The sequence below is a fragment of the Eucalyptus grandis genome, chromosome 8 (assembly GCF_016545825.1).
Source record: "Eucalyptus grandis isolate ANBG69807.140 chromosome 8, ASM1654582v1, whole genome shotgun sequence".
Taxonomy (NCBI): Eukaryota; Viridiplantae; Streptophyta; class Magnoliopsida; order Myrtales; family Myrtaceae; genus Eucalyptus; species Eucalyptus grandis.
In genome coordinates, this window is record NC_052619.1 from 31,728,380 (window position 1) to 31,754,632 (window position 26,253).

At 39.1% G+C, this 26,253-nt stretch overlaps 1 protein-coding gene, 1 long non-coding RNA gene and 1 pseudogene across 6 annotated transcripts; all 3 read left to right on the plus strand.

The window, feature by feature from the left end:
• The window catches only part of LOC104414065, a 118,302-nt pseudogene that overhangs the window by 3,037 nt on the left and 89,012 nt on the right, over positions 1-26,253 (plus strand).
• Positions 3,515-10,437, plus strand: LOC104414214 (disease resistance protein RPV1-like). The gene is made up of 5 exons (XM_039300439.1): positions 3,515-3,805; positions 4,028-4,496; positions 5,965-7,081; positions 7,530-7,802; positions 7,906-10,437. The coding sequence occupies exons 2-5, from the start codon at positions 4,285-4,287 to the stop codon at positions 8,911-8,913; spliced, it is 2,610 nt and encodes an 869-aa protein (XP_039156373.1). The 5' UTR covers positions 3,515-3,805; positions 4,028-4,284; the 3' UTR covers positions 8,914-10,437.
• Positions 11,226-15,917, plus strand: LOC120287582. 5 transcript variants are annotated; one of them, XR_005545711.1, is made up of 3 exons: positions 11,226-13,240; positions 13,366-15,220; positions 15,348-15,917. It is a non-coding gene; the product is annotated as an uncharacterized LOC120287582 (long non-coding RNA). The 5 variants fall into 5 exon arrangements; XR_005545710.1 differs by having other exon boundaries at positions 11,226-12,486; positions 12,969-15,220; XR_005545712.1 differs by having other exon boundaries at positions 11,229-14,974; positions 15,057-15,220.

Genomic DNA, 26,253 nt, shown 5'->3' on the forward strand with positions numbered 1-26,253 from the left:
GGGGTGAGGTTGTGAGCGAAGGGCCTCCTCCGGTAGCCACCGCGATTGGACCTCGGCCGCTTGCTGATGCGTGCTTCTCCCCCGGTAGGTCTCGTGCGTATCTTTTTGAGTTGTTTCGAGTTGCATCGATTTCCCGGGGACCCCGTTTCGGAGGCGTCCGGGGCGACCCTCGGCCGACCCCCTGTTTATGCCTTGCCTTTGCCCCGTCCTCTCGTGTTTTTGCACGGGCGTGGGTTTCGGGTTCGCTTATGCTGTCCTTTTTGATGTTGAGCATTCCCCACTGATTCGTGTGGAGCTTTGATCCGGTTTCAAGTCATCTTCTTGTCCGGGTTTCCTTTCATTTGATGCCCAGGGAATTTTACGTGCTTGAGCGAAAGGATACTTTAATGTTCTTTTCCTTTTTTCTGTTAGGAGAGGCACAGGTACCTTCCCACCCATTTTCTGCGAAAGTTGTTCGGCGTTTCTAAAAAAGCTTGATGTCGTACTCCAGCTTTTAACTTTTCCGACAAATGAACGTAAGTATTTCTTTTGTTCTCTTCTCGTATTTGGGCATCAGTGAAAACTACAGAGCACACCCATGAAGAAGACGACAACTCAGATATATAAAAATAATGCTTACAGAATACGCCTCTCCGGCTTTGCTGGATCTTCCCCCACCCCACCAAAAAAAAAAAAAACAACACCTGCGAAATTCAGATGCAGATGAACATGAACCATCTGTGGCCGGCAATGCTGATTAATCATTGTTTAAAGGTTTCGAGGGTCTCTTTCTCGATGCTGGAGACATGTCTCCTTTCATGTGAATTTCCTAATTGCTCACGACCTGGTCCGGTTCAGTGCATTGTGCCGTGCACTTTGAAAACTCTCCCATTGAACTTCTCCATCTCCTCTCTGTTTCTAACCATGCCGGTAGTAATTGGCCATCAGTGTCGTCGCCCTTTTGCTTTTATACCAGAACAGTAGGAGGAAGAAGATCTGAAGAAGGTTCGGCCCATTGATGAATCAAGACTTTGCTTGGATGCTAGGATACAGTCCATTGATCAAGTTGGTGGGTTCCAAGTTCAACATCCTTGGCTGGGATTTCAGCCGACCTTATCTTATTGTATTCTATTTGGGGACACGCGAGTTTTTTTAATGGAGCTTCGGTTTTATGGGACGTGTCGTTTTCGGGTTATTTTCAACGACTTTGCGTGCAAGCTGCCGTCCGCTTCCTGATTCCATGGAACGAAGTTTTGATATCTTCTTTTCAACGAGCAAGTTCCTTGGTTTTTTTTTTTTTTTTCCCATTTTTTATGAGTGTAAAATTCAGTAGAAAAGTCGAAAGAAACAAAGTTTGACCCCAATCACCCAGCGCTGCGGCACAGTTGGCTCAAGCACTTGCTCCTCTCGCAAAAGGTCCAGTGTTCGAATCCCGGCTGCGTCGTGCTGATTTACCTGGGGAGCAAGGGTGGTGGTGACTCTACTCCCTCCTAGGGTTTACTCCGCCGCGAAGCGACACACGGAGGTTCCCTAGATCACCAAAAAAAAAAGTTTGACCCCATGTAAGAGTTTTCTGATATGAGTTACATTAATTGAAATTATAATTTACAGTTTTACGAGATTGATTTAATAAGGTAAGACATAATTTCTTAATAGTCAAATATGGACTTGGTTTAATCCGACCCGTGATAAGAGGATCTGGCTGAAAACTCTATAAATAGCGCTGAGTCTCTCCTCTAACCCTCTACTTCCACGAACACACTTTCACCTCATATAAGGCAAGCCGTGAGGGAGGGGTGGTCTCGTCGAGTCAGGATCCAAGGACGATGGAGGAGAAGAACTTGAGCGTCAGATCGTCGTCACTCCGCATAAAGAATGATGAATTCCAAATTAGGTACGCAAATCTTCATATTCTCTTTCAATATGTTCAAGTTTCTAACTATGTTGATCCTGGGACATCGTTTCAACGGCCAACGCCCATTTCTCTACTTTCTTGTTCTCACTCTCAAATCTGGGCTCTCTCTCTCTCTCTTCTCTAGTGACACCCTTCGATCTTCCTCTTTGCTAGTCTCTACTCAATCGCTGTCTCATCTCGGTCAGCTGTCAATCAGCGCACAAGGTAGTCTCTTTATATCGGCATTGTTTTCAATTTCTTGGTCGAATGCCATTGCCAATTGATGGCTGTGATTCAGTGACCAACCTAATCCACCACCTGTTTTATTTTTCTCTTCATTTTTTGTTTCTAAATTGCTCTCGATTGATGTCTCGCCTAAAGAAAGCCCATTGACAATTTTCGTTCAGCTCGATTCTGTCTCAAGTCTTGATTGCTTTGTGCAATGGTGACATCCGCTAACACTTTATGAATGGAGTTCAAGGTGTTCCTAAGTTTCAGGGGACCGGATACTCGGGACAACTTTACTAGTTGCCTCTATCATGACATGGTTGAGAAAGGAATCCGAGTCTTCAAAGACAACGAAGAGCTCCGAGTTGGTTAGAAGATTGGTGGAAACCTTTGCGAGCCCTTGACAACACTCAAATTTATATCCCCATTTTCTCTAAGGGCTTTGCTTCCGGTGTGTGGTGCCTCCGTGAGGTTGCACATATGGTAGATTGTACTTTAAAGCCGGATGGTAAGAAAGAGATCCTCCCCCTTTTCTTCAACGTGAAACCAGATGTTGTCAAGCTTAGATTCGAATTGTACATGTTGACACCTAAATTTTGGCGATCTAGTCATTTATTTATTGCATAGAAAATTATGGATTAATTTTATCCTTGAAAAAATATTAATTGCATAGCATATAGATTTAGGTGCATTTACTTTTAATTTGTATTTTTTGCATTTATTTTATTGGACCGGTGAAGGATTACCTCAAAAGACTCTGGTTGGGGTTGCGAGTAGGAACTGCCCCGTGTCCGACCCATTCTCTTCAGAGTTGAAGTTCCTTCGGGATGGTGATTTAGTCATACTTGCTTCATCCAATCGTTAAATCCAGTCGATTATTGGTAAATTATAATTATATAATTTTTGCTTTATATATTCCTCCAACCCTAATTGAAGAAAATTTCTTCCAATTGCCCTCTAGTTGTGGACGTCAGCCACATTTATACTTAATATGTGGGTGATGTCCGCATCTGAAAGTCAACTATTAGAAAGGCTGTGAGAGGATTTTGGTGATTGGCCGCAGAACCGAGGGCGTCGCGCGGATCAGGTCCCGGAAAGCAGGAGATCGGAGACGGCGCCGGGAGGAGGCGCTTGTTGAGAAAGAAACGGAGGATTCTAGAGAGAGAGAGAGCAATCCAAGAAACCCTAGGCGATTCGAAACCGGAACTGGAAAGAGAAGAGAGGGAGAGAGAAAGAAAAGAAAAAGTTGGGGGAAGAAGTGACGTGAGGAGGGAAAAGGGAGAAAGAAAGAGAGAGAAAAAGAAAGGGGAAGGGGAAGTATCCACAGGGGGAGAAATCATGTGGGCGGGGGAAGAAGCTAGGGTTTTTTTGAATTATGACCGGAACTGGAACCAGGAACGTCGGTTCCCATAAAAGGGAACCGGGAACCGGAACCGGTCTCCTTGGAACCGGGAACCGAACCGGACCCTGCGGTGCGGTTCTCCGGTTCTCCGGTTCTACCCAGGAACCGTGCGCACCCCTACTCTCCGGCCTTGTAAACCCTTTCTACTTTCTTGTTCTCGCTCTCGGATTTGGGCTCTCTCTCTCTCTCTCTCTCTCTCTCTCTCTCTCTCTCTCCTATCCGGCGGCGCCCTTCGATCTTCCCCTTTCTAGTCACAACTTAGTCGATGTCTCATCTCGGTAGGCCGTCTGTTAGCGCATCAGGTAATCTCTATTCATATCGGTTTTGTTTTCGATTTCTTCAGTGGTTTGTCATAGCCGATCGATGGCTGTGGGTTCGTGACTAACCATACCCAACATCTATATTTTTTTCTTTTGCTTTTAAACTTTCCCCCAATTGACGTCCTACCTCAAGCAAACTCATTGACAATTTTCGTCCACCTCGATTCTGACTCTAATCCCATTTGCTACATGCGATGGCACCAGGTGCTGACACATTAGGAATGGAGTTTGAAGTGTTCCTGAGTTTTAGGGGACCGGATACTCGGGACAACTTTACTAGTTGTCTCTATCATGACATGATTGAGAAAGGAATCCGCGTCTTCAAAGATGATGAAGAGCTCCGAATTGGTCAGTAGATTGGTGGAAATCTTTTGCGAGCCCTTGACAACACTCAAATCTATATCCCCATCTTCTCTAAGGGCTTCGCTTCTAGTCCGTGGTGCCTCCGTGAGGTTGCGCATATGGTAGATTGCACTTCAAAGTCGGACGGGAAGAAGGAGATCCTCCCCCTTTTCTTCGATGTGAAACCGGATGATGTCAAGCTTAGAACTGAATTGTACAGTAATGACTTGTCTAAGCATGAGAAGAATCATTGTCCCGGTGTGGTGAAGCGCTGGAAAGCTGCTCTTCGTGAGGTTGCAACTAGAGTAGGCTGGACGGGGCAAGGGAAAGAGTAAGTTTCAATGACTTATTCCATCTATTAATTTTTATTTTTTTTCAGTCTATGCGAGCACTATCGGATCCATAATTGGGGGGCTCTCCCAACACCTTCTACTCCATACACAAGGCTCATACTCGAACCTTGCTTAAGGGAACCCAAGCTCCTTACCACTCGGGCCAACAGACGTTGGTTCCAGCTATAATTTTAATGTAATCTGAAAGGACGGATTTTTTCTTATACATTTGAAAATATCTCATATTCAACTTATCTTCTAGTAACTACAATTTCTCCTATAATTGATACGATAGTTGAAAAAATTTAATGCGGACGTTAAAATCATTGTAAAGTTATTGTTGAATGCTAGGGTAGCATCCTGTTTGGTTGTGAAAACCCTTAAAGCAAATTTAAATGGCAAATTAAATATCTTTCAACAATTTAGGAAAAAGGAAAAATAGAAACAACACAAAAAGACCAATATTAATGCTTCTCCAGTGTAGATCAAACAGACTGATTTTGTACTACTAGCATATGAACTAATTATATATTTGATCAATCTCATAATATTCCCTGCACATTAGAAAAAAAACTAAAACTTATTTGATGAGTTTCAGTTTTCAACAAAGAACAATTTGTCAGTTTTAAGCAGATAAGAAAAGCACCCGGATCAGGTCACATCTTCTATACTATCATTAAAGGACCACATTTAGTTGCAATAATGACTCCCAAATCATAAAGATATTTTAGATTCCTTTTAAATCTTTACTTTTCTTCTTTTTTTTTTTTTTTTTGGTCAGTCTTAATCTAGTCCTACTTTACACTCACTCTCAGACTTTTGCCCTACCTCTTGTAGGGCGTGGGAGTCGAAACCCACTCCTGAAACTTATGCATCTCCACCACATTCTCCCCCCCAGAAGGTGGGGATTTGAACCCCTCACCTCCCCATTTCATATTGAAAGGGTGGCCACTGGGGCGAACCCCCAAGTGGTTAATCTTTACTTTTCTTCAACCAAACATGAAATCACCTAAGGTCCTTTATTTCCTTCCTTTTCTTCGTAAGCATACAAATAACAATAAAATCCAATCATTCCTTTCTCCCGTTTTCTCTCCCGTAGTCATTATCTGAATCATTTCCATTTCCTCTTACTCATCACATAAAATCCATGAGTTGGTTGTTAAACCCAAGTAATGAGAGTCTGGGCAGCATCCAAAACTGAGCGATAGTGTTTAACCCAACCAATGGGAGTCGGGGCAGCGGCCACGATAACTAATTGTAGCCCTTCATAATCTAGATAAATTTCACTGTAACTTGAGATTGTTATGTTTAAATCGATTCAGATTTGTAATTTGAAAAACTGTCAGAGTTTGTAAAGTGGTCTTAACATGTAGCTTATCTTATTCAAACAGCACATTCTTAAAATTAGGAATAGCACATTGTCGTCATTTTCTCAATCTGAATTCATGCACCATCGTTGTCTAACAGGTATGGAGAACTTTTAAAATTGATTGTTCGAGAGGTTCTACTTAAGTTGAAGGTGAAGAACAGACATCTTCCCAACAATCTAGTTGAAATGGATAATGAAGAAGATATAGAGGAGTTGTTGAAAGTTGATTCTGATGATCATGTGCGTTTTGTTATAATATATGGGACGGGCGGTATTGGTAAAACTACTCTTGCTAGCATTATCTTCAACCGCTTCCAATCCAAATTCGATTACTCTAGTTTCCTAGAAGAATTATCACACCGTCATGGTCTTTTACACGTGCAAAAGAAACTGTTATTCGATACATTGGGCTCGCCCTCTGACAGAATCTCTGACATTAACGACGGGATCAATCAACTAAAAAGAGGACTGAAAGAGAAAAAAGTTCTGGTTGTTCTTGATAATGTGAATGACAAGAACCAACTTGAGACGCTCGCAGGGAGCCACAAATGGTTCACTCGTGGAATCAGGATCATAGTCACAGTTAGGGATAGAAGGACAATTCTAGATAGGATAATAATAGATGAGGATGAGCAAAAGCGACATGTTCGTTACATAGAGTACCCGGTAAAGCTAATGCCTTTGGATCGTTCTATTCAGCTTTTCAGTAAGCATGCCTTTAGAAGCAATACTCCTCCAAAAGATTGGCTCAATTTCTCAAAAGATGTCATTTTAAGCATAGGGAGGCTTCCTTTGACTTTGGAAGTCGTGGGTTCCCTTTTTGCCGGTACGGACAGATCAAAGTGGGATGAGACATTGAAGGATTTAAAGCAAGTCCCATGTCAGGAAGTTCGAGAAGCACTAATGATAAGTTTTAACAAATTGGGCCGCCATAACCAAGAAATATTCCTAGACATAGCATGTTTTTGCATTGGCGAGGATAAGATGCATGCGTATTACATGTGGACCGATTGCGGATATTGTCCACATAGAGCAATTGAGGACCTTCTCCTTATGTCATTGATAAAGATCGATGAGGACAATACATTTTGGATGCATAATGAAGTTCGAGATCTAGGAAGGTACATTGTCAAGGAAGTGAGTTTTGAAGATGCTGGAAAGCGCCGTTGGGTGGAAATTGGTGAGAATACTTTGGACATACTGAGCAGCATCGAGGTACAAATTATTAAGAATACATATAGACAATCCAGAAAAATCTTTCATCATGCGCTTTAAAACCAAGAATATCGGTTGATCGCCTGCTCTTTTTCTCATTTATAGAGAAACAGAAGGCGATTCTACATAAACAACAAAAGTAGATGTTTTCGTGCCTTTTGAAATTCTTTGCTTCTTATTTCGGTGAGAATGAAAATGAGCATTTTGTTTCCTTGAAAAGATGTTTAGTTTGTGAAAAGACAGAGGAACCAACACTGAATGGACATTTTGAGTGTGTTTGATTTATCTTATTTTCAAGTTGAGAAGAAGAACAATAATTATTTTGTTACAACATGCATTTGATTTAATTAATTTTGGGTCAAAGAAGAACTACTGATATTGTGGACTACTTGCATTGGTTTTTTACTTGGTATGTTGTACGCTCATCTTTGTTGGCTGTTGCTGGTAGGAAAAAGGAGATGTACGAGCACTCACTTTGGGTATTACTCATGACTTGACACCCGAAGAATTAGCATGTTTGCCAAAGTTGAGGTTCCTCGGAGGGCAAACATTAAATTTCGTAGGCGACTTCAAAAATCTTCTTAAGAAACTGCAGTGGCTTTCTTGGCATCATTTCCTACCGAATTTTTCAGCAACTAATCTTCACCTAGTGAATTTGGTCGTGCTCAACCTTTCGAGGAGCAACATCACCCACGACTGGAATGGATGGAGGCAAATCGAGGTAGTAACACACGTTGCTTATGTTTGCTTCAAAATCTATTAATTGACCTTTGTAGTCTGATATGTTTTGTCGGTGCGTAATCTATCTTGTTTTTCTATTGTAGATGGCAAAAAGGTTGAAATTTCTAGATTTGACGGAATGCTATAATTTAACTAGGACACCTGATTTTTCAGAGTTTGGCAAGTTGGAGAAATTGATTTTTGCAAGGTGTTGCCAATTGTCTACAATTGATAGCTCAATCAGTAAGCTAAAAAGGCTAAGTACTTTGAATATTCAGGGATGTGCATCCCTTGAAGGGTTGCCCGAAGAAATCGGTTCTACACAATGCTTGTCGGAGATTATTATGCCCCACTTTGGCAAACTATTCAAGCTTCCCGATACACTAGGCAATCTAAAATCTTTGACAAAGTTTGAAGTCATAGGTCATTATGGTATCAGCCAAATTCCTCACTCTATTGGAAGGTTGAATCTTACACATTTGGTTTTGTCCTCTTGCAATAATCTACATGAGCTTCCAGACTCTATTGGAGAACTAGAATTGTTGATCAAGTTGGATCTAAGATTCTCGGGGATCTCCGTTCTCCCTGAATCCATTGGAAAGTTAAAGAATCTCGAACATTTGCTTTTACATCATTGTGAGAATTTACATAAGCTTCCAGACTCTATTGGGGAATTAGAATCATTGATCGAGTTGGATTTAAGTTTTTCAAGGATCTCTGTTCTCCCTTCCATTGAAAGGTTAAAGAATCTCAAGTATTTGCTTTTATCATGCATAAATCTACATAAGCTTCCAGACTCTATCGGGGAACTAGAATCATTAGTCGAGTTGGATTTAGAATTGTCAGGGATCTCCGTTCTCCCTAATTCCCTTGGAAGGTTAAAGAATCTCAGACATTTGTTTTTCTTTGCATGCATGAATCTACATAAGCTTCCAGATTCTATCGGGGAACTAGAATTATTGATCAACTTGGATTTAGAATTCTCAAGAATCTCCATTGCCCCTAATTCTATTGGAGGGTTAACGAATTTGATGCAATTGTCTTTTTCTAGATGTGAGAATCTACATGAGCTTCGAACTCTATTGGAGAACTACAAGCATTGGTCGAGCTGAATTTAGAACTCTCGGGAATCTCCATTGTCCCTGATTCTATTGGAAGGTTAATGAATTTGATGCATTTGTCCTTTTTTAGATGCGAGAATCTACATGTGCTTCCGGACTCTATTGGGGAACTACAAGCATTGGTCGAGTTGAATTTAGAGCTCTCAGGAATCTCCATTCTCCCTGAATCCATTGGAAGGTTAAAGAATCTCAAACATTTGCTTTTATCTAAATGTAAGAATCTACATAATCTTCCGGATTCTATGGGGGGACTAGAATCATTGATTAAGTTGGATTTAGATTTCTCGGGGGTCTCTATTCTCCCTGGTTCTATTGGAAGGTTAAGAAATTTCACACATTTGTCTTTTTCTGAATGCAATAATCCACTAAAGCTTGCATGCTCTGCTGGGGAACCAAAATTATTGATCAAGTTGGAGATAAAACTCTCAGAAATCTCTGTTGTCCTTGATTTCACTAAAAGGTTAAAGAGTCTCACGCATATTTCCTTTTTTGGATGCAATAATCTACATATGCTTTCAGACTCTATTGAGGAAATGGAATTATTGGTCGAGTTGAATTTAAAGTTATCGGGAATCTCCCTTCTCCCTGATTCCATTGGAAATATGAAGAGTCTAAAAGTCTTAAGCGTAGCACACACAAAGATACACACGATACCTTGTGCTCTTCGAAGGGTGGAGACGCTTGAAGAGCTCGATGCCTCGTTTTGTCCGCATCTCATGGATGAAATTCCATGGGAAATGTGGAGCTTGACCCGTTTGAGGATCTTGAACTTAGATGGGAGCCCAATATCTACCGTGCCAAGAAAGATAAGTGGTTTCTCTAGTCTCCAAACACTAAAAATTACAAGTCACCGGCTTTTCCCGTTGCCACAGCTTCCCTCAAGTTTAAAATGCCTAGTGGTTGCAGCTGCTGAGTTCCCTGTTCTTCCTGACCTCTCAAGCCTAGTTCATTTAGATTATCTCGAAGTGCGTAAAGAAGAACGCATGACACTTTGGATCCCGAACGTGGTTTCCCCGCCTTGGAAGGACATGCCCTCTACCAATCGGCTTTCACTTAGCTTATCAACCTTGAAACTTCACTCTATTCCAAAATTGCCAAATATTTCTGATTTCCAAAGCTTGTCAATTCTCTCTATTAGCGAATGTCCAATGCCACGCTTGCCGGATCTATCACACTTGAAGAGGCTACAAAAGTTAAGTCTCACTCACTTCCCCAAACTGATGGAGATTCCAGGTTTGGGGAAACTGGAATCGCTGAAGTTTCTGCACATCATCAGTTGTGATGTGATCAGAGAATTGCCTAACCTGTCGAAGTTGACAAATTTATTGCATCTCGAGCTGAGACACTGTGCAAAATTGAGAGCCGTCCAAGGCTTGAAAGAATTGAAATTTTTGAAAATTGCGGAGATCAGTTATTGCGTGTCCCTGGAAAGGTTGCCCAAAGTGCCGCCATTCACCAATTTGGAGACAGAAGGGACGCCGAAATGCACCATTCACCCAAGTAAGCGATTGCGACTTTCGGCGGACTAGTACGAAAGGTGGGCAATTATAGCCTTGTTGAAATTCTCAGGTTCGTTTTGACTATAACGAAGGAAAACAAAAGTTTCCATATCGGCTTTTATTTGCTAGCTTGTAGAGTTGGCTTGGAATAAGGGCCAAGAAAGAGTTGGCGACAAGTATTCAGAGTTTTAAGGCTCTGCATGTGGTATAAATACCAAATTTGCGTCCTCGCACGTGGAAAAAGCCAAATTTACAATGCACATTAGCCACTGACCTAAATTAATCCAGGTGTCTTGATGTCACTTCTTGAGCCATGTATTATATTTCTTGATGCTGTTTTCTTCCTTAAGTTTAATTCTTGTGATGAATGAAGTTGACATGCTCTGTTTTTTTCAATCATCTCTAAAGTATGGATTATCATGTACGACTAGGCTTGACAAAATGTTCGTTACCAATAACTATGATGTCGGGTGCATTAGACTTGATGGCATGTCTTAGTGTTTTTGAGTTTTGCCAATGGAAAACTAAAATTGTCTCCAAATTGTCATCCATTTCACGTTTGATGAAACAATTATTGGTATTACGACAATTATCAATTCCCAATTTGTAAGACACATCAAGGATTTGGTATGCATTTAGCATCCAAAACAGCACATATTAATAGTTTACATTGAAGTAATAATTTAAATAGTTTACATTGAAGTAATAATTTAAATAGTTTACCTAAATTCACAGAGTGAATTGACTCAACATTTTCTTTTTTTGGTTGAAATAGGTAATATATATAACACTAAGGTGGAAAGAACATACAACCCTTTACAAGGGCATCGATACAAATAATATCCAGCATCGCTTGAGGAGGAAATAAAACCCAGTTGTACGGAAGGCGGCCTTGTTCATGGGCTTTCGCAGCCCAATCAGCTAGGGCATTTGCCTCGCGTCGAACATGCTGCACAGAGAGGTTGGGAAAACAGGGGATTAGGGCTTCACATTCAGCGAGCAGGGCACGGCAGGGGGGAGTTTGAGAATTTAGGTCAGTGGCTTTGTCCAAAAGAAGTGACGGACAAATGAGGAAGAGAGCCATCACAGAGGCTCTTCTTCGGTAGTGGGCAGGGGAGTTTGAGAATTTTTCAATCTGTAGATGCCTCTTGGGAGATCCGCCCTAATCACCAGCAGCAATTCTCACACCAAGTTTTTACACCCATGAAGAGGACATCTCGCATCCGTAACGAATTGCTAAAGGAGTAAGCTTCTCCGGCCTTGGGAAATCAGTTTCTTGGGTAAACTCGGTTTTGAACCAATTCCAAAATCGGTTCTCAGGTGAAACCAGTTTAACCGGTTCAAACCAAACCCCATAATGAATTCCCTCTCCCCTCTCCCTCTCTCTCTCTCTCTCTCTCCCTGGGACTGTGGCCTCGCCTATATCGGCCGGCCATCAACCAGCCCACTAGTACTCTCTGCTTTCGTTTTCGAATTCTTCGTCGAATGTTACGATTTCGGTTTGCTGAGATTTCGATTTTGTTCGTTTCTGATTTCTTCAGCGGCTTGACATCGCCATTTGATGGCTGCGAGTCGTGACTACCTCTTACCCACCGCCCGTTTCATTTTTCTTTTGTTTTTAAACTGCCCTCAATTTGATGTCCCACCTCAAGCTTGATTCTGTTTCAAGTCTCGTTTGCTACGTGCGATGGCACCAGCCGACACCACATCGGGAGTTCGAGGCGTTCTTGAGTTTCAGGGAACCGACGGCTTGGACAACTTATACTGGTTGCTTCCACAGTGCAATGGTGGAGAAAGAAATCTGTGTCAAAGACCACATAGAGGTCCGAGTTGGTCAGAAGATTGGTGGAAACAACACTGACATCCATAAGGATTCTCGTATAATGCGTGGTTTGCGCATTTGGTGGATTGTGCTTCAAAGTCGGATGGGAGAGCATCACTATACAATTTGGTTTTGAGCTTGACATCATCCATCTCCACGTTGAATGTTGGATCTGGAGATGGATGATGTCGAGTTTAAAATCAAATCATGTCGCTCCTATCTCTTCCCAGTAGATACGAAAGGGTAAGTTTTCTTTTTCCGCTACTTTTTTGAATTATTTAATTGTAACATAATCTGTGACGCATTTTTTTAGGCTAAAGTTTCATCAATCATGTTACACATATAAAGTTAACAATGATCTCTGCACTTTTGGCTCTTATATAATCTAGTCTTCCTTGGAACGAGAAGAAAGGGAAGGGGCCATTTGGTTTGTTGAAATTCTTCGTTTCTTGTTTCGGTGAAAATAAAAATGAGTCCTTTGTTCCCTTGTAAAGGTGTTTAGTCTATCAATAGACAGAAAATCCAACGCTGAGTGAACACTTTAAACATGCTTGGGTTGTCTTATCTTCAAATTGATAGGAGAAAAAGGTAATTATTTTGTGACAACATGCCTTTGATTTAATTTTTTTGCGATCGAAGGAGAACTAATGATATTGATGACTACTTGCTTGGTTTATTGCTTTCTATGTTGCGCACTCACCTTCATTCTCTGCTGTTGTTGACAGTAAAAAACAAGCAGTACGAGCACTCTGTGTGGGTATTAGTAATGACTTAACACTTGAAGAATTAGCCTGTTTGCCAAAGCTTAGGTTTCTTGAAGGGGGAAGAATTAATTCCATAGGTAACTTTAAAAATCTTCTTCGTACTTTGAGATGGCTTGCTTGGCATCATTGCCTGCAGCATCTTTTAGCGATGAAATCTTCACCTGGTGTATTTGGTCGTGCTCGACTTTTCGCAAAGCAACATCACCGACTGAGCTGGATAGAGGCAAATTGAGGTATGGACACACCTCACTCATGTTTGCTTCAAATTCTATCAATTGACCTTTGCTAGCTAGTTGTATGGTACTGTATTCTTATACTTTCCGTTGGAACGTAATCGGCCTTTTCTTTTTCACTGCAGATGGTGAAAAAGTTGAAAGTTCTAAATTTTACGTGCTGCAGAGTGTTAACCAAGACTAACTGATTTTTCTGAGTTTAGTGATTTGGAGAAATTGATTTTCACTTGGTGTGTGAATTTGTCTATGGTTAATAGCCCAATCGATAAGCTAAAACTGCTAAGTAAGTTGAATATTGAGGGAGGCATTTCCCTCCAAGTGTTGTATGAAGAAATCAGTTCTCTAGTATACTTGTTAGAGCTTATTGTGTACTCCACAGACAAACTGTTCAAGCTTCGTCAGACACTAGGAAATCTAAAATCTTTGAATCACAGTAGCAGCCGACTTCCTCACTTTATTGGAAGGTTAATGGATCCCGTGCATTTGTGTTTGCTTGCATGCCCGGTTATATAAGCTTTTGAACTTTATTGGGGAACTAGAATCATTGGTCCAGTTAGCCCAATTCTATTGAAAATCTGACAAGACTAAAGGGGTCATTAGGGTGCCACACACAAAGATACACACGATACCTTGTGTTTTTTGGGGGTGGAGACACATGAAGTGCTCAATGCCTCGTTTTGTTACTATCTCATGCATGAAATCCCATGGTAAATGTGGAGGCTGAGCCGAGCCTTCTGAGGATCTTGGACTTAGATGGGACCCCAATCTCTACAAGGTTATCATAGGTCAGTGGTTTCTCTAATCTGCAAATGCTTAAAATTACAAGAAAAAGAGCTTCCCTCAAGTTTGAAATGTCTACTTGGTTGACGCTGTTGGATTCCCTGCTCTTCCCAGCCTATCAAGCCTAGTTCAAAGTGTGTAGAAGACATCCAACTTTTGCATTTTGGTGTGTGAATGACGTTATTTCGCCTTGGAAGGACAGGCAGTCCATCCATCGGCTTCCATGTATCTTATCAACCTTGAAACTTGGCTGGATCCTGCAATTGCCAGATTTTTGCAACTTCAAAAGCTTGTCGGTCCTCTCTATCAGCAAATGGCCGTTGCCACACTTGCCCATCCTTATATACTTGGAGAGTTTAAGGGAATTGGAGATATCGTGGTGCGAGTTCGTGGAGAGCACACATGATCTATCTTGCTTGAAGAGGCTACAAAAATTACAGCTCAGTGACTTACCCAAACTGGTGGAGATTCCAGGTTTGGGGGAACAGGAATTACTGAAGTTTCTACACATTTCCAGGTATAATGCAATCAAACGATTGCCTACCTGTCAAAGTTCAAAATCTACAGCATTCCAAGCTAGATGGTTGTGGAAAGATGATAGCTGTCAAAGGCTTGAAAAGAGTTGAATTTGTTGAAGAAGATGGAGATCGCACATTGCATGCCCCTGAAAAGTTTGCTCAATGTGCCAGCTGGCAATTGCGATTTGCAGTGTTGCAGGACAAATAAGCCTGAAGCAGAATGCATCATCTTGAAAATGCAGGGACTTCCAATGAAAGCACATCACGTATGGATTTGAGCTCGTGCTTTATAAGGCGAGTGGCTTTGAACTCCTAGATTTTCCCAGCATTTAAAGTATGCCTCGGTCGTACTGGGCCCGAAGAGGTTAGGTTTTTCCCCTTGGCCAGTTGGACGAGCACAAAAGGTGTGGAAGTGCAGCATGGTCAAAATCTGCAGGTGCGTTCTGATTACATTAAAGTAAAACAGAGGCTTTCATTTCAGCTTTTGTTTGCTAACCTGTTGAACTGACCTGGAAAAGAGGCAAAGAAAGAGCTGGCAGCAGGTATTCAGAAGGGCATTTCGCTCATCAAAAAGCGAACGCGTGGATTGAAGACAGACGTGGATTTTTCGCGAGAAAAAAGATGTACTCTACCTAAGTTTCTACTCATCTCTCTACTCAAAATTGGTTCCTTGCGCTAATGAGTAAGTCGTTCTGGAACTAGGAAGATATGAAAGTTTCCTTTTGCGTAGTCCACGTAAAAAAAGCACATAAGCAGTTTTTCTTTTCCTGCGCGCGACGTTCTGACAGGGTCATTCGTGTAATTGACAGATGTTTGTGCATCATTGTACTGTGTATCTCGGCCGTGTTCATGTTCGCATCTCCTGACTTTCTGATGCACCTGTAGTCTCCCCCAAGTGACCCTATCCTGTGTGACGCTGCAACAAGCAAATGGTAGACAGAAGGGGCCGAGTGAAGGCCGTAGTACTTCAGTGTTGGCGAGCATTGAAATTCAAGATACGCAAGATACGCGGACGAAGGTTTTTACAGTCTTCTTCCGGACGATTTGATCGAATAATTAAAGAGGCGGCAGAGCCATTCTTACAGTGACCGCGTGAAATCAGATATAAGCGGGGGCTTCTAGGGATAACCTGGGGTTTGCTTTCACGGGGGATTTAATCCGAGTTGGTGCGTGCTCGTCCAGCCCAGTAGGACAAGAGGCTGGTTTCTTGGGGCATAAGCCTCGGGTGTCGATTGGATTATCTTATGCGGATTCAAATGTAATAAATGACTCAATCAATCGCTCCAAATCAGCCGTTGACATCTCTAGGAGATAATTGAATAGTTCAAATTTGGAAATCTCAATCGAACTTAAGACGAATTAGGGGTACGGTTTGATCCCATTATACAAGAGAGGAAGTGTGTGTAGCTTTAAGACCCTCCTGGTAACTGTATTTTCTTTACTTCTTGGCCCTTTTTGTCCTTTTCTTTTGTGTTAATAAAATGGGCCGAAGCCGAAGAAATCAATGGGAGATAATTACGTGATGCAGTGAAGTCGTTGCATTAATGGACCCGAAATCCAAGCCCAATAAATTCTATATAGAATTTTAAATGAACCATATTTGTGCCCTCGAGCTTCATTTCCGGCCCCTCGAAGTGCTTGCTCCGTGAAGGCACTTAACCGCCCCTAGAGAATGCCTGAATAATGTCACCTCCGATTGGGTAAATGACAAATAAATTCCTGCATATGTAGCTCGAGAATATTTCCTCCAGTCATTCCTTTAATTAGTGGGTTACATACCGTAGACATCATCTACATGCACATTTGACTAAAAATATGTGATATCCATATTTGCTATCCATCAATCGAAGGCTACTCAAAAGGAAAATTTCTCTAACCAACGATGGAGGAGCATATTACCTTGACTAAATTGGCGAGTTTTGAGGCATGGAGTAATGCCCAATTTGCTGCCTCGCACATGGTGCTAGGGATGAATCTAAGCGTCCTTGCCTACAATTACAGGAATAGTTGGAGAAAGTTTATAATATGTAACTTACCAATCAAAGGTGTAATTGAAGAAAGTTTTCTCAAATCATAGACAAAAGAAAATATGGGCTTATCTTGTAATATTTTGAATCTCCTTTTTGGATAAATAAAACAGTTGTAATTAGCTCATGGGCGGCAGCAAAAGTCTCTTGTCCTCTTCATCTCTCTTTACTATCTTATCTTTTATGAATGCCTCCCCCCGTTCCTCGCAATTGAGTTGAATTGAAAAAATTAAATAAAGTTTGTTTGGCAAAATATAAATAACTAATTAAAGTGGGCTTAGGTCACTAACCCAAAAAAAAAAAGAGCAAATGGTGGGCTTAGCTCATGGGCGGCAGCAAAGTCTCTTGTCCTCTTCATCTCTCTTTCCTGTCTTATCTTTTATGAATGCCTCCCCCGTTCCTCGCAATTGAGTTGAATTGAAAAAATAATAAATAAATAAATAAATAAAAAAGATATGGAAATACACGAAAGGTAGAGTCGTCCATTTGTCTCCCTCTCTTGTCCTCTTCATCTCTCTTTCCTGTCTTATCTTTTATGAATGCCTCCCCGTTCCTCAATTGAGTTGAATTGACAAAAATAATAAATAAATTAATAAATAAAAGATGTGGAAATACACGAAAGGTAGAGTCGTCCATTTGTCTCCCTCTCTTGTCCTCTTCATCTCTCTTTCCTGTCTTATCTTTTATGAATGCCTCCCCCCGTTCCTCGCAATTGAGTTGAATTAACAAAAATAATAAATAAATTAATAAATAAAAAAGATGTGGAAATACACGAAAGGTAGAGTCGTCCATTTGTCTCCCTCTCTTGTCCCTCTTCATCTCTCTTTCCTGTCTTATCTTTTATGAATGCCTCCCCGTTCTCTCGCAATTGAGTTGAATTGACAAAAATAATAAATAAATTAATAAATAAAAAGATGTGGAAATACACGAAGGTAGAGTCGTCCATTTGTCTCCTCTCTTGTCCTCTTCATCTCTTTCCTGTCTTATCTTTTTATGAATGCCTCCCCGTTCCTCGCAATTGAGTTGAATTGACAAAAATAATAAATAAATAAAAAAGATGTGGAAATACACAAAAGGTAGAGTCGTCCATTTGTCTCCCTCTCTTGTCCTCTTCATCTCTCTTTCCTGTCTTATCTTTTATGAATGCCTCCCCGTTCCTCGCAATTGAGTTGAATTGACAAAAATAATAAATAAATAAATAAATAAATAAAAAAGATGTGGAAATACACGAAAGGTAGAGTCGTCCATTTGTCTCCCTCTCTTGTCCTCTTCATCTCTCTCTTTCCTGTCTTATCTTTTATGAATGCCTCCCCTTCCTCGCAATTGAGTTGAATTGACAAAAATAATAAATAAATAAATAAAAAGATGTGAAAATACACGAAAGGTAGAGCCGTCCATTTGTCTCCCTCACTCGCCTTCGCTTCTCTCTCTCTCTCATAAAAGATCTTGAGGATGGATGATTGAAACTTCTGCAAATGGACATGCAGCACTGCGTAGTTTCCAGGCAATGAATCATGCTAAACTTTGCAACTAACTAAATGAGAATTTTCAATTTAATCTTTCATTTATTTTCTTCTATGTCTTTCAATTTCTAAGGCACTCGGGAAAAAAAAACATTTGCTGGAGCACTTATTGCATCCGCGAGGATTTTGACGATTTAGGCGATCAGAAACAGCGAATCAAGCGTTGAATACAATGAATAGTAATGCCGATCGTACAGGATTCTGTAAACTAGAACTTCCAACTTGGGCTTGCAATTTGTCTCCCCGTGGCAGGGTTGGATTTTTCAGCGGAGAGGCGTTTTCCTTGTGAAAAGCCCTTTCTTTGTTTAAAAAAAATAAAAATAGATGAGTCAAGAAATAGTTTGATTGATCGAAATTAAATAAATGTTAAATTCAAGAAGGTTGGTTCATCGTCGGGATGGGACGAGGTGGATTTTAAAGACCAAATAATGGAGTCAGGCCACGCGTTTTCACTTTCCTTGCGTTTACATGGGGCTTTCGCAAGCAGTTTGAGTGGCAGCTGTAGTGGTTGAATCTTGGGGTGAACATGGTCCGGGTAGGTCCGGGCCACCCCCTAACCCTAGGACCCACCCGTACAGTGTCGGTCCCCAATTTTTAGGACCGAGGACCGACCCTATTGAGCCTGGGACAAGGACCGGACCGGCCGTGGGTTCCGGTCAGGATTCCGTGGCTCAGCACTGAGGCCGTCGATAATTTTTCGTCTTATTTTTATACTCCCCTAAAAAAACAAACTTACAAATTCATCCAAAAATGATAATGCGGCGTTGTGCAACTAAACTATAAATACCAATGCATATTTAGCAAATTTAAGATGACACAATAATAGAAACCTAAGCTCATCGAGATATGGGACAAGATGGAAAGTTCTTGTAATCATCTATCTTTAATATTCATAACATCACATGCAAAAGCGTTTTCCGCATTTGATCATGTAGAGTCCACTCAACCAAAAATGAGCTTCACACCACTTGACTAGCAAATCTTCTGCTTAGCTGAGTACTACTCTACTATTCAAAACACCGTAGCAAATTTGGCAAGCATCATGCTACTCTACTCTTCAAAAACTTTTACCATTTGACACAAATTGAAAAGCAAAGTGCAGCTGAAATTCATTAGTAAAATACAATTAAACCATAAAAAAGTTCAAAATACTTAATATAAACCATGAATATATAACTTCACATCTTGTTAATTCACTTTGAACTTCTAAACACTCCGAAAACAAAACAAACGACATAATTAATACTCAACAAAAGTTTTAAATTGAAATTACTATTAGTCTTATTGATATAACATTTCAATATAATATAATATAACAGACATTTTACTTAAGTTTGAATATATAAGAAAATTATAAATAATATAATATAATATAATATAATATAATATAATATAATATAATATACAGAGTTTGTCTAGGTTGACCGACAAAAAACTCTTAGGACCGAGGACCAATCCGCACGGTGTTGGTCCGGAATTTCAAGACCAAGGACCGACCAGTCCCAGGAGCTGGTTGACCGGGACCGAGGTTGGGCGGTCCGGGTTGGTCCGGAGTCGATCTAGACCATGCTCATCCCTAGTTGAATCCACCTAACCTTGACTAAAGTTGCATATAATTATTTTTATCACTTGCATTTGAAGTCCTTTTTTTTTTTTGGAGGATTGACTTTCTTCCGGTGGGATTCGTAAGTCTTGGACGTTATGTTCCGGTGGGATTCGTAAGTCTTGGACGTTATGTAGTGTTTTCACGGAAATTTCTATCTTTTTTTTTTTTTTTTTTTTTTTTTTGTAACTTCAGTAGTATGTTTTTAATGAAGTGTGTAAGAATTGTGTCAATGTCTTGAATGTATCTAATTTATGCCATCTCTTGAATTGATTCAATTTCATCCTCTTTTTAAATTTAGTTTAGTTTACATATAAATAATGGCCATGACTTGTAACCTAACAATCAAAGGCATAGTTAGAGAAAGTTTCCTCCAAGGAAAATACGACTCATATCTTGTAATAATTTGGTCCTCCTTTCCAAATGAATGAATAGATGCAACCAGGCTACTTTGAAATAACATATACATCACTCATTTCTGGTTAGGTAAAAGATCTGCTTTACAGCAATTAAATACTTTAAAGGTTGTCTTGCAAATATAAATAACCGAATACTTTAAAGTTTTCCTTGCAAAAATCTGCTTTCCAGCAATTATATTCACCTGCTCTCACGATTTCCTCTCATTGTTAAATTTTTCCTGAAATCACCAAGCAACTTCAAAGCTTTAAAAAGTTTCGACCCCTGTGCAAAAAGTCTCTTGTCCTATTCATTTCTCTTTCCTCTCTTATATTTTACGTATATCTCACCCACCTACTTGCAATTGAATTGCGTATGCGAATCTAGGTCGTGGCACAACACGGAAGGAGAGTCATGCATGTGTCTCCCCCTTTTGATTTTCCAACATGTCACTTCAAGTTGTACCTGAATTATGAAGAGAACCTCTCTCTAATTTTACGTTTTTGTATGAAGGATCTTGAGGATGGATGACTGGGACTTCTGTAAATGTATAGGCTAGTGCATTTAGTTTTCATGCAATTTACTCATGCTAAATTTTGCAACTAATTAAGTGACATCTGCATCTATGTCTAGCCATTCCTTAGCTATAGTATTTAGGTAGGGAGGAGTCCCTCTCACTTGGCTCAGATTATAAGTTATAAAGATGCCATTTGGATGACACGTTTTTTTCTAATTTAAATTTTCATCTATAGTCTTCTTTTTCTGAATTTCTAAGGCACTTCGAATTCATTTGAGAGGACACTTATTGCATCATAAGCTTATTTACAATTTTGAAGATTGCCCCAATGGAAATAGCATACCAAGTAATGAATCATAGTGTCGATCACACAGGCCTATGTCAGCAAGGGAGAACACTAACATCAATGGCGTAAGTATAGTTAAACACAGACTATTCGGTACAAAGCTAACATAATAAGTTGCTTGTCCACAAGAACTTCCATTTTCGGCTTGTGATTTGTGTCTTTGTGGTAGAGTTGGGCGTGCATCTTGTGAAAATTTCTTTCTTTAAATATTTCTTTGAAATTAGATATGAGAAGAGAAATATTTCAATTGATAATTAAATAAGTATATAATTCAAGAAGGATTGTTTGGATGGGATGAGGTGGAGCCTCGAGTGGGCTTCTTGACCAAAATAACAGAGTCCTCGTGCCACAGGCTTTCACCTTCCTTGCGCTCACATGGGGCTTTCGCAAGGAGTTGATTGGAAGCATAATTTGTTCATTATTTGGACATGGCTTGAATATAGCGATCCAATGTCTATCTTTTACTTTTGTCTACATGAAAAGACAAATACACACATAAAATATACAGCTTTAGTGGTTGAATCCACCTTATCTTGAATAAAGTCGCCTATTATTATTTTTTATGCCTTGCATTTCAAGTCTCTTTTTGGAGGATTAATTTTCTTCTAGTGGGATTCGGAAGTCTTGGATGCAATGTGGCGTCCTCACGGAAATTGCTAATTTTTTTTTATAGGCAGCCCCATTCGGCTGATGCTGGTGGTATTATCCGTTATGATGACAGATTGCTTTCCTTGCATAATGTTGTAAGGGATAAGTGCATAAGAAGTCCTAAAACTTGTAATGAAAATTCAATTGAGTCGTAAAATTTTCAAAAAATGCAATTAAGTTCTAAAACTTGTAACAAAAGAGTAATCAAGTTTTAAAATTTTCAAAAAGTGCAATTAAGTCCTAAAACTTATCAAGAAAGTGTAATAGAGCCCTAAAACTTTCAAAAAAATACTATCAAAGGAAGGACTTGATTTGACTAATTTGATAAGTTTTATGATTTAATTGCACTTTTTAAAAGTTTTATAACTCAATTATGCTTTCGTAATAAGTCTTAGGATTTAATTGTACTTTTTCAAAGTTTTAAGACTAAATTACACTTTATTGACAAATTTTAGGACTTTCAATGCACTTATCCCATATTAAAATGTTTTGTACTAATTTGAGCTTGTGAGAGACTTATCTATCAATGTAATAAATTTGATATGTGTAATGGCGGGAGAGATATACATGATACCCAATATTCCCAAACTTGATTAAACAGACTTTTGGTACAAAACCAGTTGATCACACCACCACCCCAAAGTGCTTTGAGGGAGGGCCGACAAACCTCCCGGTCATGCATTCCTAGCGCACCATCCACACCACTGCACAAGGGTTGTCCCTGCCCTTACACAATGCGACAGTGGTGGCCCAAAAATCATGCGATGTACGCAAGGAAGATGAAGGTCTTTGTCTCCGACACTTGGGGACGCAGGGTTAGCAATCCTCTGCCGATCCCTCCCCTTCAATACATGGACTCTATGGGTTATGATATGGTCGTTGTTGGTGCTACACCGACGCCACTCATCTTGAAAAAAAAAGAGGTCATATTGTATCTTCCATTAGCCAAATTGGAAGAAGATAACTAAGGAATTCGACTACATCAATTTGACAAATTTCGGTATATGATTGCACTATCTGAAAGTTTCATAACTTGATCACATGTTTGCGATAAATTTTAAGATATAGATGCACTTATGTTTAAATAAAATTTGAGGGTTGATTCTAACGGACCCGCCCCTAAAAAAAACTCAAAAGTGCCTAAACACCCTTTGTAAGAAACAGAGTGTCGATCGATTTTGTCATTTTTGTTCTTTTAAAAAATTTGAGATATAATGTAGAGGTGGATACTATTGTAGTAATTATCTTTAGGTGTCTTTCAAAAAATAGCAAACTTTAGAAAAGCTGAATTAAGAATTTAAAAAATACTTTTTGTCCCCTTATTTTACTCAAAAATAGTGTTAATAGAGTATAATCAAAGAATTTTTTTTTCTTCACTTTTATTCTCCTAATTATTCAACAGCCATCAATGAATTAAAGATATTATTAGTTATGTTTATAGAATTAGATGTTTCACATTTACTTACCCTTGATAATTTTTTTTCTATTTTCAGTAATTGATATACTCTTAGATATAATTTTAAAATTAAAGTATTATCTGTACTTATTCCATTTTGATTGAGTATTCTATTGTAGGTAATTTCTTATTTTTTCTGTATTTTTGCTAATATATTGAGTAGGCTTCCTTTGAATTAAGGACATTTTTGTGAAACATCGTTCCTGCCGCGAGATGTAGTGGGTCCCGCACATATAGGTATTTTGCTTATCTGGCTTTGTGGGGGTTGTATTTGTAATTCTGCATTCTCGTTTGTCTATTCTGGTACGTGGGGCCCACTTGTGTGCAACCGGCAACCGATGGGCTCCACATCTCTCCCGACGGACGAGTTACAGAAATGGAAAGGTTAGCTGTTATGGTACAGAAGGCAAGTAAAGATATTTTTTAAAAAAGAAAAATAAAATAATACAAAATGTAATCGAAGTGTAATATTAGAATAAAATTAAAATATTCTTAAAAAAAGTAAAAGAGTAAAAAGAAGAAAACAGAAAGGAAAAATAAAAAAAAAATAAGAATTTTATTATTAAAAAAGAAATGAGAATTTTACTTTGGATATGTATCACTAAAAATTCCTTGATGGCCATGCTAGATGAAGTTTTTTAAGGAAAGTTAGGATTTATGATTATGGACCTATGGTTACTTCAAGGTGAAATGAGTCACCTGTGAAGCATGGGTCAATGAAGATGGTATGGTGCATAATGTGGACGTGTAGGTGCCCTTCCTTTTAATGTAATCTCAATTTCAATGCAATTTAGATTTTCTCACCGGACATTTTTGAAATTAAAGATAATCTATTTTTTTCTAACTTACCTATTTTCCACATATATCAAACAATTGAACCAGTTATAAAACACCAATTTGAATTCAAATAAAATGTTGAAGATGAGTCTTTTCACCAAGTGTTGTAGAAATCCATCATGCCTTTTTATTATCCACTTTTTGCCTGTAATTTCATCCAGGTTTCTTGTTTATATTTTGTCCTATTGTCCATTCACTGCTTGTACCAAGGTCCCCAATTGATCGTCCACATTCAAAACTCTTTGATGACAAAATAGTGTCTTGTAATTTGTTCACCTTCTCGTAATTTAGAGGTCCATCAAAATATTTGACGTTTTCTCAACATAATCCTTCAAATGCAGATATCATTAACCTTTGATTATTTTATCATCGTTATAGTAGTTGCTGGAAAATTCATAACAACAACCATGTTGAATAATTTTTGATGAGTGATCCTACATAATTGACTGAAATGCTCTTTTTTGGAGCTTGAGAACTTGTGGAATCAATTATGAAGCCTACAAAAAATTCAAAAACATTGCTAGAGAGAACATTTATATACAATGAGAATGCAAATTCATTGTATTTACTTGTCCCCACAATTTCCTGTCTTTCTCAACTTGACATCCAAGCAACTAAGAAGCCTCGAAAAGTTTCATCCCCATTGCAAAAGTCTCCCGTCCCCATTGCAAAAGTCTCTTTCTTCTCTTATCTCCTACACATGCTTCATGCATTTACTCGCAATTGAGTTGAATTGTCAGGGAAAAAAAAAACAGTTGTGGAAAAACACGAAAGATATAAAGTCATGAACGTGTCTATCCTGCTTTTGCCAACATTTAACGGAGTCAGGCCACGTGTTTTCAGTTTTCTTGCGTTTACATGGGGATTTCACAGGGAGTTAAGGGGAAGCTTCATGTGATCAATACATGGACATGGCCTGAAAATAGTGACCTTGTTCCACATGTTCTCACATTCCTTTGCGCTTGTCGGTGTGTAAATTTGTCCTCACAGCTCATATGCTATTTTTGCTGCCGATCTAAACGTTTATTCTGCAGCTGTGGAAGGATAGGCCAAATCAAGAAAAGAGATGAACCTGTCAATAGCAGAGTTCTTCTCAGTGGGGAGACTGATGTAGGATGGGAATCAAACTGGAATTTTTATTTCGATATCCCCTATTTTTATTATCATATAAGAATATTGGTATCCACTACACTAGTTCTCATTTTAGACTCTTATAAGTAAAATTACACCAAATGTCCTGAATATTTGGCCGAGTATGGTCAAATCCTAAATTTGAATTTATGTAGTCAAGTTCTAAATGTTTTTTTGTTGAGTGCAAGTTAATCCTTCTAGTAAGCTCACAATTAGATTTGATAACATGGATTTCAAAATTTGACTTGGCGTTCTATAGTTTCTTTTTGCATACATGGCTCTGATATGGTACTAATGTGGCATCACATCACGAAAATTAAAAATTTAAAAAGTTAAGAAAGATCAAAGAAATTTTAAAATGGAGAAAAAAGACAAAATTAAGAAAAATGAAAAATGAAAGTCGTGGAAAGTGGAACCTTAGGTGACGGTTGTTTGAGGGTTGGGAGACGGCGGAACTACCCCCACTTCGTCGCTTTCTCTATTCTCCTTTATAGTGCCGATGGCAAAGCCTGCACTTCCTTTTCTTCGTCCCTCATTCTTCTATTCATTTTAGTTGGCACAGATAGCTTGATTTTTAATGTTATGTTGATTCAACGAGCTTTGGAAAATGAGATATCAATTGAAGGGAGTAATCATGAGCTGGGCTTGTTCCTCTGAAAATTTTAATCATCATTTTTTCCCCTTTCAAACATATCAATTTTTATTGGAAAATGGATAGAGCTTAACGTGAATCAAATTATATGCACGCGCGACATGTAAAAAATATGTTGTATGTTGTTTGGTGTTAGTATCGAGTATGAGTACTGATTATTTAAGAGAATCAACCAATTTCATGATTTGTTTGTGTTGTTAGGGTTAAAACTATCACCTAGAAGAGGTGAATAGATGGTTATAAACAATTAATGCCAAATTAAAAACAGCAAAGTTCAATATCACGAAAAACAAAGTCTGAAGTAAGACTTCGTAGTGATCAAGTATTCTATAACGTCCGCTGAAGAACTATGCAGTGATCAAATCTTTACTACGTGCAATAAACAGAACAAATGAATGACTAAAGGATAGAGAAAATTGCACATGACAATTATAGTGGTTCGAATTTATGATAAGCCTACATCTACTCTCTCATGTTGACTTATTAGTTGGATTTCACTAGCAAATCAATAAGAGGTTACAGTCAAATTGTGCCGTCTATATCTAGGAAGTACTTCTACTGCCTAGATCTTTCAAATGG

Bases quoted from the DNA above. Each gene is read 5' to 3' on its own strand.
- LOC104414214 (XM_039300439.1), top strand. From the start codon at position 4,285: ATGGTAGATTGCACTTCAAAGTCGGACGGGAAGAAGGAGATCCTCCCC. The intron at 4,497-5,964 runs GTAAGTTTCAAT...GTTGTCTAACAG, and splicing joins TGGACGGGGCAAGGGAAAGA to GTATGGAGAACTTTTAAAAT. The intron at 7,082-7,529 runs GTACAAATTATT...TGTTGCTGGTAG, and splicing joins ACATACTGAGCAGCATCGAG to GAAAAAGGAGATGTACGAGC.